Raw genomic sequence first — 12,609 nt, 5'->3', positions numbered from 1 at the left:
CAAATACACAAAGAGTATAAAGTATCCCCGCAAGCCCCATCCCCACACCTTCATTAAGCATGCAGTTAAAAAAAAAAAAAGCAGAACCCATATGAATATTGAAATGAATAATGTATGTTTTTTGCTTTTGGCTACAGCGAGATCTGAGTCAAACAGGGTTGCTCTCGCTGCAAGTTTCAAGGAACTGCAAATGTCAGTAATGGTTTCTTTCTTTCATTTCAAATGTACGCCATGACTGTATGTTCTGCTTTTTATTTCCAAACACTCAAATAAAACATGATCAGGCAAAGACAACAGGGGACAACATCTTTGATTCAGGGTTATGTTAATATTGTTTTGTATTCCTCAAGACATTCAAACCAATATTCAAGCCCTGACTCCGCAGACACAAATTCAATATTTGGAGCTCCCCCGAGCCCTCCTGCCTAACAGCTCTGTGTCAGTAGTCAATGCACCACAAAGCTGGCATCCAATCCTTTAATCTAGTTTCATTTTAAATACAATATATACAGTACAACATTTTGAAATGATACGTGTAAAAAAATATATGTCATCTTACAATACAGTACCATTTCGAGAACAGAGAAAGTCAAACAGACACAAGGAACAACATCTGAACACACTCGCTCCACTGAACGATAAACAGCAACGTGTGAACTCCAAACCTGTTGTAAGGTAGTATCGGTAGGCTTCTACATACAAACCCAGTACATTATCATGAGCAGAAGCTGAACAATACGTCATAGATCCTGATGTACAAAAAGAGTCGTTTGATCCACTGAAAAAATGCTTTTGTTCATGCACTTTGTACATGCTCCACTGGAAGACAGCTCACATTTCAAAATAACTCAGAACCCTACATGTTGTATTCACATTCATCACTTGCTTTGAGCGTCAGTGATCAGACCCTCACAGCCAATATGATGAACAAGCTGCCTGCAAGTGATGCACACACCTCTTCAATTATTCTCACAGAGATCTGCCTCTAAAGCGTTGAACTCTTACCAAATGGGACACCTACTGTAGAATGACCATTTATAACTAATTAGCTTCTCGACAGGAGGAAAGAACAGTTCTTCCTGTGGTATTAAGTGAAATGTACAGTATAAATAATCCTGTTCACACTGCTCGCTCAAAGGCCCGAGTATGGATTGAGGTTTCTAAACATGCTGCCAATTGCAAAGAATTGCTGTGCGCAGCACTTTGTTGACATCCACTTGAAGAATTTATGCAGCTTTTGTTGTTATCCCCCTAGATGTAAATCTGTCCATAAATCTGCAACGTGCAGCTAGTTTTGGCTGGCATCTTGTTTCAAATAAAGATCAGACAGCAATTTCTCCTCCAGCTGAAAAAAAAATAAAAATAAAAATAAAAAATCAGCCTCACAACACGGTTGCTCTACTTGGGCATGAGGCGTATCAAAGCCATCCATTACACTTGTAAAACAGCTAACTGCCCTGCGGTGACATCATGGGTTTATAGCTCATAAGCAGGTAATACTGGAGCTGAATTGGCACCATGGTGTGCATCGTAAAGAATACCACACGCGCAGCACAATGTAGATTGTGTTTTCCGAGCATCATCCATTCAGATGAGATCCCCTTCCCGAGGAGCTGATCCATGCAGGTCACGGAGACGTTCACCAAAATGAATGGCAACATTTCCGGGCGAATGGCGAGGAAAAAAACAATAAGCCGTTTTGTGAGGTGGTGGGCATTCTAATTTCATTTCAGATAGCACATGGGGGACCTGCTGGAGACGGATTTCAAAGTTTTGCTACAAGCCAATCTGCGAAAAGGCCTCAATCTGTGACACTGAACGAGACCTTGAGGGAAAACACAGAGCAGGTGGCCAACCGCAGCAGAGCTTTACAAAACTGTCACAGCATGCCTAATGACAATCTGCTTCCACCACGTGTTCCTAAAGAACGTCAGTGGTATGTAAACATTTACCTCTTTATTGCCTTTAGTGATTCTTGACGACGTTTCAGTGTAGAAACAAATCAGTCGCTGAACATTGCTCACCAACAGATCCTTATTACACGAACATAGGAAATGGAAATGTTCAAAGCATGTCTCAGGAATGCTTTGAGCATCCAGATGATGCTGATTTAAAATGTGCGGCGTTAATTCTCGCAAATGTTTGCTGCTAAACATAAAGCAAGGTGGGGAATTCTTAAAAGGAACTTCAAAGGAAAGCAAAGTTAAATACCCCAAAGCAGCAGCAGACTGAGCGAACCAAGAGCAAAGATCACAGAGAGGCAGCCATGTAGGAGCAGAAACATTGGGGTTGTGAGAGCGCAACATAGGGGAAAGAACGAATTGAGATCCTATAGCTTCAGGGGAGATGTTGTTTTGCTGGTGTAGAGAGCGAGGCAAACACAGACCAATTTACTGCGGGAAAATTGCGCTGTGGTGAGAAAAAAAAAAGAGACCTAAGAGCAGACCTGGCCCATTCTTCACTGTGCAATCTAATCTGAGCTCTTAGAGAAGATGGGTGAAAACAAACATTGTTCTCCCCTCGGCAGCCTTGACGGAACATACAGTGCTCACACAATGAAGAGGATGATTAAACCGGGACAGAGAATGACAAAGAAAACTAAAAAAAAAAGAAAAAAAAGCTGTTTGTGACAGGGGTGAATATTCAAGGCAACAATGACCTCTGATACGTTCTGCTGGGGTTTTAAGGGGGGAAATAATTAAGGGGCTAATGGGGACATGATGGCAAAAGAAACCAGGTCTACACTCAGTAGCAGTCATGAATAATTGCTGAAGACACCATGGATTTAATTTGACGGTATTTTCAAGGAGAAACCTGTTTTGTCAAAAAAATATTCATTCACACTTTTTAATAGCTATCCTTTCAGCTGATTTATAACAAATCAGTGGGTTCAAAATAATGAGAGAAGCTGAGATTAAATCAACCAAGCAGCAGGTAATGAGGAGTCTGCTGTTCCCTCGGGTAGATTTGTCTTCATTCCTGACATGATACCTACTAACGTCATCAGACTGATGATGGGTGATATGATTAAATTAATAGGGTATAGATATATTGAAATTGATATGGCTGATGTATGCAAAATCACATTTACAATGATACACACATTAATGTTAGATGCAATGACTGCGTCTTTACACAGCACCTTCATTAAAAAATATATATCCTTCAAACGAGTTAGCTTTGAGTCATTGGAATGATAAGTCTAAAATGATGCCCAGTAGTTGTTATTGTCAACAAATCTCGTGAAAAGGCCAGTACCAAAAAACATTTAAGTCTGTCCCAAAGATAATGTCTGACCTCCATAATTTTGTCTGTAGCTGTTAATTATGATAATGATTTTTCAAACTACTTTTGGGTCATCAAATTTTCTGCACTCTTGTAAAGCACTAAACTGCAATTTAATTTGTCTGAAAGGTGCTATGTAAATAAAGTTTGATTGATTAATTGATTGATTGATAAATTAGACATATAAACATGAAGAATCTGACAAAGAAAATTTCACCCCTTTGTGGACTGATTCGCACTGAGCCGGTAGTAGAAATGTGTTTTTTTGCTACAGCAGTTTGCCGCCGTAGCTTTAAGCAAATATATCTCAATCTGAAGGAAATACAGTACATTTCAATACTAATTCAGCTGAAGGGTTAACAACACATGGTGCTCTAGTGAGAGTTTATAATCAACGCAAAGTTATATGTCACCCAATGAAATGGTATGCTTGTTAATTTTATACATTTTTGGACAATAATAAGATGTATCAGACTTTGGCTACATGAACACACTTTTTCATACACTATAAATGAATAAACGCCTCATCCTGGATTGAAGGGTGCAAAACACAACTTAAAAGTGTAACATAAATACAATATAGGGTACCAACTTCTCGCCCAGCCCTATTTAGGACAGCTATTAAAAGCGTAAATAAATAGAAGGCTTATGGAACGTTTAAGAAAACATACGTTGGTGAATACTCTGAGGTCAGTTAAACAGTCTGTAAGAATGACTGGGAAGATGCTCCACTAAGGTTACAACTTGCAGGTATAAAAAACTATAGATTGATTTAACAATCAAAATGAGTATCAATAAATACATACAAAATGAATAAATAAACCTGGAAATACATACATTAGTAAATAAAAAAACACTTTGCCTCTATGATATTAAGAGTCTTTCTGGATAGTCCTCATTGGCTGGGGGGTTGTGTAGTCCATAAACTTATACTTCTAATGATAATCCATTCTTTCTGACTGGCTGTCACTACAATGCGCACACACTCAATATCAAAGGCAATTTTGTGGTCTACATCTTGAACCTCAATGTTGCCATTTTTGAACTCCCCTAATGTGATGTAAGAGGAACACTGTTTCCCTTTTTTAGTCCCAACCAGCTTCTCTCCTACTTCCAGGGCTCCATGGTGGAGAATGTCATTCTGACGGTCATCCGAACCAGTAGAAATCTTGATTTTATTAATTTTGGTCGATTTGTTAAAGACTATAACAAAGAAGTCTCCTGTGGAAGGAGGCTTTCCCCAAAAGTATTCGTCCACAGAGCTGTAAGCCTTTGTGGCGTCATAGTTCTCAAAGACGTTGATGTTTGTGTGAAGGCTGGCAGGAGGGTTGTCAGGAATGTCGATGGAGTCTTCTTCAAAGTCGTCGTCCTTCAGTTTGTTCTCGGCTCCTTTGTAAGAGGAGTAGTAGCCCATGTGCTGGAACAACGAGGGCTTAAAGCGGATCACGTCCTTCTGAGCCAGCAGACCCCTGAAGTGGATGAGGAGCCAGTCGCAGGGCATCTCCTGGTAGAACATGAGGAGGAAGTGAGCCAGACGAGGAAGGTCTCTGGAGTGGTACAGCTTCCCGATGTAGCCCAGCTTGGAGAACTCCAGCATCACCCAGTAGGAGCCGTCTCTGGAGGTGATCACCTTCTTCAGCGCCGTCAGGAAGTTCCTGGAGCAGCGCACGTCGTCCTCTAACATCATGTAGAAGTGAGACAGGTTTGTGCAGAAGTTCAGGAGGAAAGCGTAGTCCACGTTCTGCTTGGAGCGGAAACGAACCCGGTCCTCCGGGTCGTTGTAGTTCCTTTTTAACCCGTCCAGAGACGGATAATAGTCCTCTGGTGCCTGGATCACCAAGAGGCGCCCCGCTATGATGTGATGAGCAAACTTTCTGGTGATTTCCTGCACCAGGTTTTCACACCACACCAGGTCAAAGTCTGCCAGGTGGACCACAACCACAATCTCTTTGAGTTCCTCGTAACTGGACTGATCAAAGATGGATTTGATCGTCTCTAGAAGGTAGTTTCCTCTTTTTCTTTTGACTGATGACAGTCCGATGGTGAGATACTCTGTGAACAAAATGACATCTTAAATTTGAATAATGTAAACAGATAAACTTGCAAAATACAACTTCTTAATATAATTTGTAGACATGCAAGAAAATGTATAAGAAACCCACTCATTAAATGCAAGACTGTTCATTTAAAAAGATGTTCTTGATGTATAAATGTACACTTTAATGAAGCAAGCTGCCTGTTAAAGCTTGTAAGTCTACCTTGAAATATTGGTACTGTTTCATAACTTTAATTTGTGACAAATCACAAAACAAAAGAATGTTTTGTTGATACAATCAGGAATATTTACAATAAAAAAATAATTAAAGATTCTCAACCAGATCTTAGTGTAGTGGTTCAAAAGCAAGAAAAAATGGTTCCAACATTTCTGTACAATTTAAAAAAGCTTTAAAAAACAGGGAAGTCCCAGCTTTTAGTCTTTATTTACCATCTTTTCTTTCTCTAATAAAAATATACTGTTGCTCCTACAAGCTGAGGTGAACTGTCAATCCTTTTGAATCGAACACTAAACTACTTACTCTTGCGATTCAGCGGAGTCCCAGCAAGATATCGATAGGTTACATTAATGGATCCAGAGAAGTTACTGAGGTCTCTGAAGGTGTGAACGTATCGTTCTGAGCTTGGAGGGTGAACTGATGTTTCCCTAAGCTGCCTTTTATCCCCTTCCTGTAAAAAAACAGAAAAGTAGAACGAAACATTACTTAACATTTTTAAAGAACAGAGAAAGAAACAGGCTGTCAACAAGAAGCAGGGGAGTCCTCTTGAATGTTAAGATTTCTGCTGTGAATAGTTTACACAAGGTGAAAACCAGACTTTTGGTTTCTTAAACTCATCTCTTACATCTTGTACCAACATGAGACAATATGTGTTTGCAAGTGACTGAAGTAACCCTCAACTTGTGGCGACAAAGGGAATATTAAAACCTCTCAAGGCAGTTTGCATAGCTGAGCAAATGGACTTAAGAAGATCACCAGAGAGCTGGAAACACAGTGTACAGTACAGTTTAATAATTTAAAGAACAAACATGGATAATGTACTGCGATCACCAAGTTTGATGGCATCATGAATTAGAAATAAATCACCCAGATGATTTTCACTTTGGGTCTGCATTATAAAAATTTAAAAAACGTCCTTTAGAATCAAGCAATTATGAAGCGGGTGACATGGATAATTACAAAAACACATTTAGTGCTTATTTGTTCAAGTGTAGACATTAAAAAAGGAAAACAAAGACTAAGTAAGTATTTTATCTTAATTGCTACCATGGGAAATTCTGAAAAAACAAAACAAAACATAAATGTACTCACCAGCACGTAGCCATCTTCAATGTAGAGGTTCAGGAAGAGGAGGAAGGTGATGAGGAAGCCAAGGAAGGGGATGGTGGAGCGTTTCCTCAGACACCTCATCTTGTCCAGTGATTTCCACACCAGCCTCATGCTGCACGCGCTCTCACTGCGATCTGCATGAGAACAACATGAGAAATGACACGTTAGAGCAGCTTGCTTTGAATGTCGTCAGCTCCAGTCGCTGCATGTGAATAATTTGTCTCCTTTATCAAGCATCAACAGATTGTGGGGGAATTAATTTTAGGACCATACAGCCATGTATGGTGATTATCTTCCACTGGGATCATAATTATTCTTCTGCAGATTTCTAATGATGTGTGATAAAGAAGTTTTTTTTTTTTTCCTTTTCAGCGAAAGAGGGAAAAACTAAACGCACTGCAGGATATAGAGGATATAGACATGCTCAATGTAGGATTAGGCTGATTTGGTTGGAAGCATCCACACAACCCACGCTACAGATATTTTTAGCTGATAGGTGGTGCTATAGCTGGTGCCCAATTCTCCATTAGTCCAACAGGCCAAATTAGATTGTTTTTGGTCTATTAAGCCAAGACTTAGGGCATTGTTAAACTAGGCATCTACATCACCTGATAGAGATGATGAGAAAAAAGAGCTACAGTCATGCTTAAGCTAGCTAGCTTATTAGCAACATACTGTTCTGCGTGATAAAAGGAAACAATTACAAAACATATTTTACAATGAATGCGTTGAAAATGTAGTAAACAACATGCTCAAACATGTTTTCAAAAAAGAAAACTTCATTGTGTTGGAAATTGTAAATTGCCTTGCATATGTTTTATTTCTAAAAACCAAGCTTAATTTAAGCTTTAAATTCTTTAAAGGTAGGGTGACCATATGTCGCGATGAACGGTTGAATGATTGGGAACGTCCGGTTTTCAAGCTTGGCGTCCCGAGTCCCCACAAATGTCTATAAAAGACTAATATGTCCCGGTTTTAAACAGTCACTGTCCTGGTTTGCACCATGCGTGCTACACTTATATGTCTGTATATAATGTCAACCACTGTTGTTGGGAAGGCATTGCTCTTTTAACCAATAGAAAAAACATAATTAATGCACCACAAACGAAGTTCAACACTGATTCATCTGTACATGTATCAATCATTGTCTAGGTTGTGGCTGTTGCTTAGCTAGCCTATAGCTTATCATACTAACAGGACCTGCTGCGGAACGACAGGTAGGCTTGCTGTCATGCCGAAAAAGAAATCAGAGGTTTTTTTCCAAATAGCTCCAGGAGAGTTTCAGCTTCTTTCAAAAGTACTGGGCAATGAATATGCTGCGTTTTGCAAACACTTCAAGTGTCCATTTTCAGTCGGCCACAGTGGAAATGCCAAAATTCAATGCCATATTAAATCAAGCAAACACAAACGGTGGGTACAGGCTGGAAGTAGTACTGTTGCAACCTGCTTCAGTGAGGCAAACACAGGTGACAACAAACTTTAACGGGCTGCTCAGTAGGACACCGAGCAGTGCAGATCGATACATGTGGGTTTGCGATACATTTAAAGTGTCCCGATTTAGAGGATTGAAAATGTAGGCTTTTAGGCTAAACCCAGATTATGTCATTGTTTGTGATAAAGAAGACCTGTAGTTAAGTCATAAACTTTTTATCCATCTGTACTTCAACACTGTTTGCCATAAATCCTCTGAAACTCAAAACCATTTTTTACTAAACTTCTCTGCTTCCCTGTGTACTCCTCTCTGTCTTTGTAAGGAAGAAAACATTCTTATGGTACGACAGTCAAAAGGAGACACTTCTGTCAGCTCTCATCACATAGCTTACTCCTCTTTGTTGTGAAAATGTGTCTTCTCTATTTGTAGATTATGGGCCGTCGTCACTAAAGGGAAAAGTCAATTCAATTTTCAATTCAGTTAACTTTATTTCCAATTTGTGGTCCATAGACGAAAGAGATAAAAGATATAAAAAGGCTGAAGTGGAGAAGAGTAAGACACAAAAGACTATAAAATGGATGATTACTTTCACACATCTCTTAATCCATCAGTTTCTAATCTCAACTGCTTTGGATTTCTTTATCGTTTTTATAGATTTTAGAAAATAAAAAGAGCCGTCAAACAGTCCCAGCTATATAAACCATGAAAACAACTGTTTCATGAAGACAGATTGGAAATTTGAGATTAAAGTTTAGAAAAAACACCCCATCCCACTCCCCATCCTCATCCCACTCCCCATCCCCATCCCCATCCCACTCCCCATCCTCATCCCCATCACATTCCAATCCTCATCCCTATCCCCTCCCCATCCCAGTCCCCATCCCATCCCCATCATCATCCCTGATGTAAACAGCTTATTTTACATACATCACAAGGCTGATCCACAATAATGAAAGCTATATCATAAACTGCTTGCAGCTATAGAGTTATGTATCAGGACCATTCATGACAGGATTGGCAACTCCTCATAGAAACTGCTGCCGAGATTGATGGAGGGTGGGGGGCTGGTGGGGCATAAACAGCAGCAGCTGAAGCAACAGCCTACAGATGTAACAAAGGCATTGATCTTTTCTTTGCCAGCAATTAGACATCAGCATGCGCTTTTGTTCCACTGCTGAAAAACCCCCAGAGATGCCTAATAGAATACAAACTAGCTGTAAGCTCAGTTCAATGACCATGCACACATTGATCACTCGCACCAGGAGTCAGCATCACCTGGGATTCTTGCAGTCAATACGTCTTGTGCACGCTTGAAAACTGAAGTTAACGTATCCATCCTGTGTGGCCTGCTCTGTGCAATTTCAACCCCAGTCTGCTTTAATATGACCCGCAATTATTTGCGTCTACAATATGTAGAGCTGCTGTCATACCACTGCACATCAGATCAGCATTGTTTCCCACAGTTTGTGTACGAATCAACTTTTGTTGTGATCTAATAAACCATAATTTCTACACAAAGTGTTAAAGATATAGCAGCGATCTGCTGTTGATGCAATTAAGATTTAACGTTACTTTTAATTGTATTTGATTGAATGTCATTAATTTATGAGCTTCAATACACTCGAGTAGCAGATAGATCCTGCAGCTTAAGCTGTCTAAACCTTTACAGGTGCACCTGTTCCAGACATTTAGTGTTACCTCCTCAGGATTTAACTTTCAATTAAATCAAGAAATTAGTCAGTAAAGAGGCTTTTTAATTTAAAGATATATCCACAAAATTATCAAGATGAATTAATTCATGAAAATATGTACTAACAAGATCCCTTCTTTTGATTTTAAAAATGTATTTAATGTGTATCTGGTAGAAAAGTTGAAATGTCTTATGATCCAACTAAAGTCAAGTTAACCATGATGGACAATAATGGCCATTCCACAATATCACATGCCTTCCTTCATGCTGTGCATACTGAGCTGTTGCTCTGAGTGTCTGAAATTAGCAAAATTGCCCATAATTACAAATGTTATATGAATTATAGAGGATGTCTTGTGATTTCTTTTACCATCTTCTCCAAAATCCAACAACCTGTTCTATTCAATTATATTCTCTCTCTCTCTCTCTCTCTATATATATATATCTATAATAGGTTTCCAGTAAATTGTAGAGTCTTGCTGAAAATAGCCGAGTACATCCTGATGAGAAGAATCATTATGGAAGACTCTCTGCTGATGGCTACTGTCAAAACGTCCTCATGACACCTCAGCATGCAGCTTCTATGTTTCTTTATTGGCAGTTTCCACAGGATCCGTGTGCACAGCGTTCTGTCTAAGCCGTGGTTTTGCTCCTTCCTTTGGCACGCGCCCTACCCTACTGGGTCCTCCTCTGAAGCTTGAGTGCAGCGGAGCGCAGACATGAGCAGCTGGACTCTCGGGTTCAGATGATCACAGGAGAACTACAAGATCACGCAGAGAAACAATGAGCAACCGGTAACTTTGTCTTTCTTAGGTAGATTTGCACTTCATGTTGTGCATGTTTTGACGTAATGTTTACAAAGTGAAGGGATATACGACTGGACGTCTGTACACTGTGTTTTATTTTGAAGTTGACCGGATGCACTATGCATTCCCTTGTCTGACTTCCTGTCTGGGTCGATGTGCTCTGCTCAGCAGGACCGCGTCGCATGCAGTGGAAATACGGGCATTGACTAAAGAGAGCTCAATCAGCTTTCTGAGTGTGAAGCTTGGACGGAACAAGGCACACACGGATCCTTTGGAAACCAGTTAAGAGAAAACTCTGCAGCGTCAGCTCTTAACTTTTGTAAAAGTCAAACAATGTTTTCAAGACATTTCCAACAATTAAACTATTTTTGTTGTGGGATCCAGAGGGAGAGGCACAATCAAAGAACTTTTCTGCTTTTTCTTGAATAGGAGTCAGTCTCTTAGATTGGAATATTTTCTATGTCCACCCTGATGAAGCGAGACAGAGCTATAGACTAAGGTCTTCAGTTCAATTATTCAGTATGTGCTCAGAGCAGGAATGCTCGTCCTGGTGAACATGCTCGCGTCTCCTGTTGCAGATTTTAACTGGGACTGAGATGTACTGTATGACAGGACACCTAAGACAACACCATTAACCCTATTTCTGGTCTACTGTAGCTTCTAAGAGTATTCCTGTTTATGGAAAAGGCATACATGGGACATATGGATGACTGCATGAGTTCCCTGAGAGCATCCATTAACAAAAGGCGGACATGTGTGTTGTTGTTGTGTTCATCCTTGTGGCATGAATCCATAGTGGAACCGCAGCAGTAAAATGGACTAAGTGTGTTTTAATGGCTGTGTCATCCTGGCAGTCACACACTCCCTCAGATGTCCCCGACACCATTTTCAGGGCACAGCACACTTCCAGCAGGCCGGGGCTGTTAAATATCCATTATGCACTCTGTGTGTGTGTGTGTGTGTGTGTTTGTGAACTGGACCAAACAAACCAAAACACTGGCCATCTCCTCGCTGATACACAGCAGCGCACTGTGCACTTAACTCTCATCAACTGTCACTCCTGCAGGCGTTTCTTCACAAGAGGTTAAACCCTTTTAGACTGACATAAAGGGAACGTGTGGGAAAGAAATACTGTCCTAGAACCTAAATTATGTATTTTTTTATTCACTTGGGACTTGTTTTAATTTGTTTCTATCACTTAGCTGTTGCAAATAGCCAAATCCCGGTAACAGCCAGCATTCCCAGTAATTGCTTCTACGGTTGCTCCTGAAACAGACAGGATAAAAAACTATCTCGGGAAAGTATCACCTGGTTGTATCACACCACGGCTATAGTGCCTCCAGGTTTGGAAAATGGCTCTCAGCTGGAAGTCTTCTACCCATCAATCGTTTGACGTCACAGCGAGCCGAGGGGTTATTATTATGTTGCTGTGCAGAAAGATGACTACACAAAGGGCTGAACATGAAATACAAAAAACACTGAAGAGATTTACGAAAGGGCTCTTGTAACCTTGAATCATGATGTTTCCATCAAGGGCTACTACTTCTACTATCAGGAATTCATACACGGAAATCCTAATATTTTAATGGATATTCTAAAAGATTAATACAATGTATAAATTATTATTTTAGTTATAAGTCATTCTTTAAAAGTGTTTGATAATAGCAAAAACATTCAAATCACAAATATTAAACATGTTCAATATCTATGGTCTAGGCGAACTAAATGTCGGCTGATTGGGAAGGAAGCACAAAGACTGTAGAAAATCAATTCATAACCTCCAGCTCGCCCATTAATTTATATGTACGCCACAGATGTTGTACACCATCTCCATGTCTTAATCGACTTATTTGTCCGTGAATATTCAGTTAAAAGGATTCCAAAAAAATGATAGCAATTCCTTCCTGCCCGTTGTCGGCCATATTTGTTTACTCCAAAGTCGTGTTTGACCCCAAAAAATTTCACTAGATTATCAGTTTAGAGAGTCTGGTTGCTGGTGAATGGAATCTGTTT

General features: G+C 39.9%; 1 protein-coding gene across 1 annotated transcript in view; it reads right to left on the bottom strand.

Annotated features, from left to right (window-relative positions):
* Nucleotides 1-3,139: 3,139 nt before the first annotated feature.
* Nucleotides 3,140-12,609, bottom strand: part of mgat4c (mgat4 family member C) — a 103,593-nt gene continuing 94,123 nt past the window's right edge. The window contains exons 4-6 of the mRNA XM_061035998.1: nt 6,651-6,802; nt 5,862-6,009; nt 3,140-5,337 (exon numbers count right to left, since the gene is read on the bottom strand). Coding sequence (XP_060891981.1) covers nt 4,181-5,337; nt 5,862-6,009; nt 6,651-6,779 — 1,434 coding nt within the window. The 5' untranslated portion in view covers nt 6,780-6,802 and the 3' untranslated portion in view covers nt 3,140-4,180. The remainder of the gene's footprint in view (nt 5,338-5,861; nt 6,010-6,650; nt 6,803-12,609) is intronic.

The sequence above is a fragment of the Labrus mixtus genome, chromosome 4 (assembly GCF_963584025.1).
Source record: "Labrus mixtus chromosome 4, fLabMix1.1, whole genome shotgun sequence".
NCBI classification, from domain to species: Eukaryota; Metazoa; Chordata; class Actinopteri; order Labriformes; family Labridae; genus Labrus; species Labrus mixtus.
Note: the sequence above shows the minus strand (reverse complement) of the source record. Positions and strands in the feature narration are given on the sequence as shown.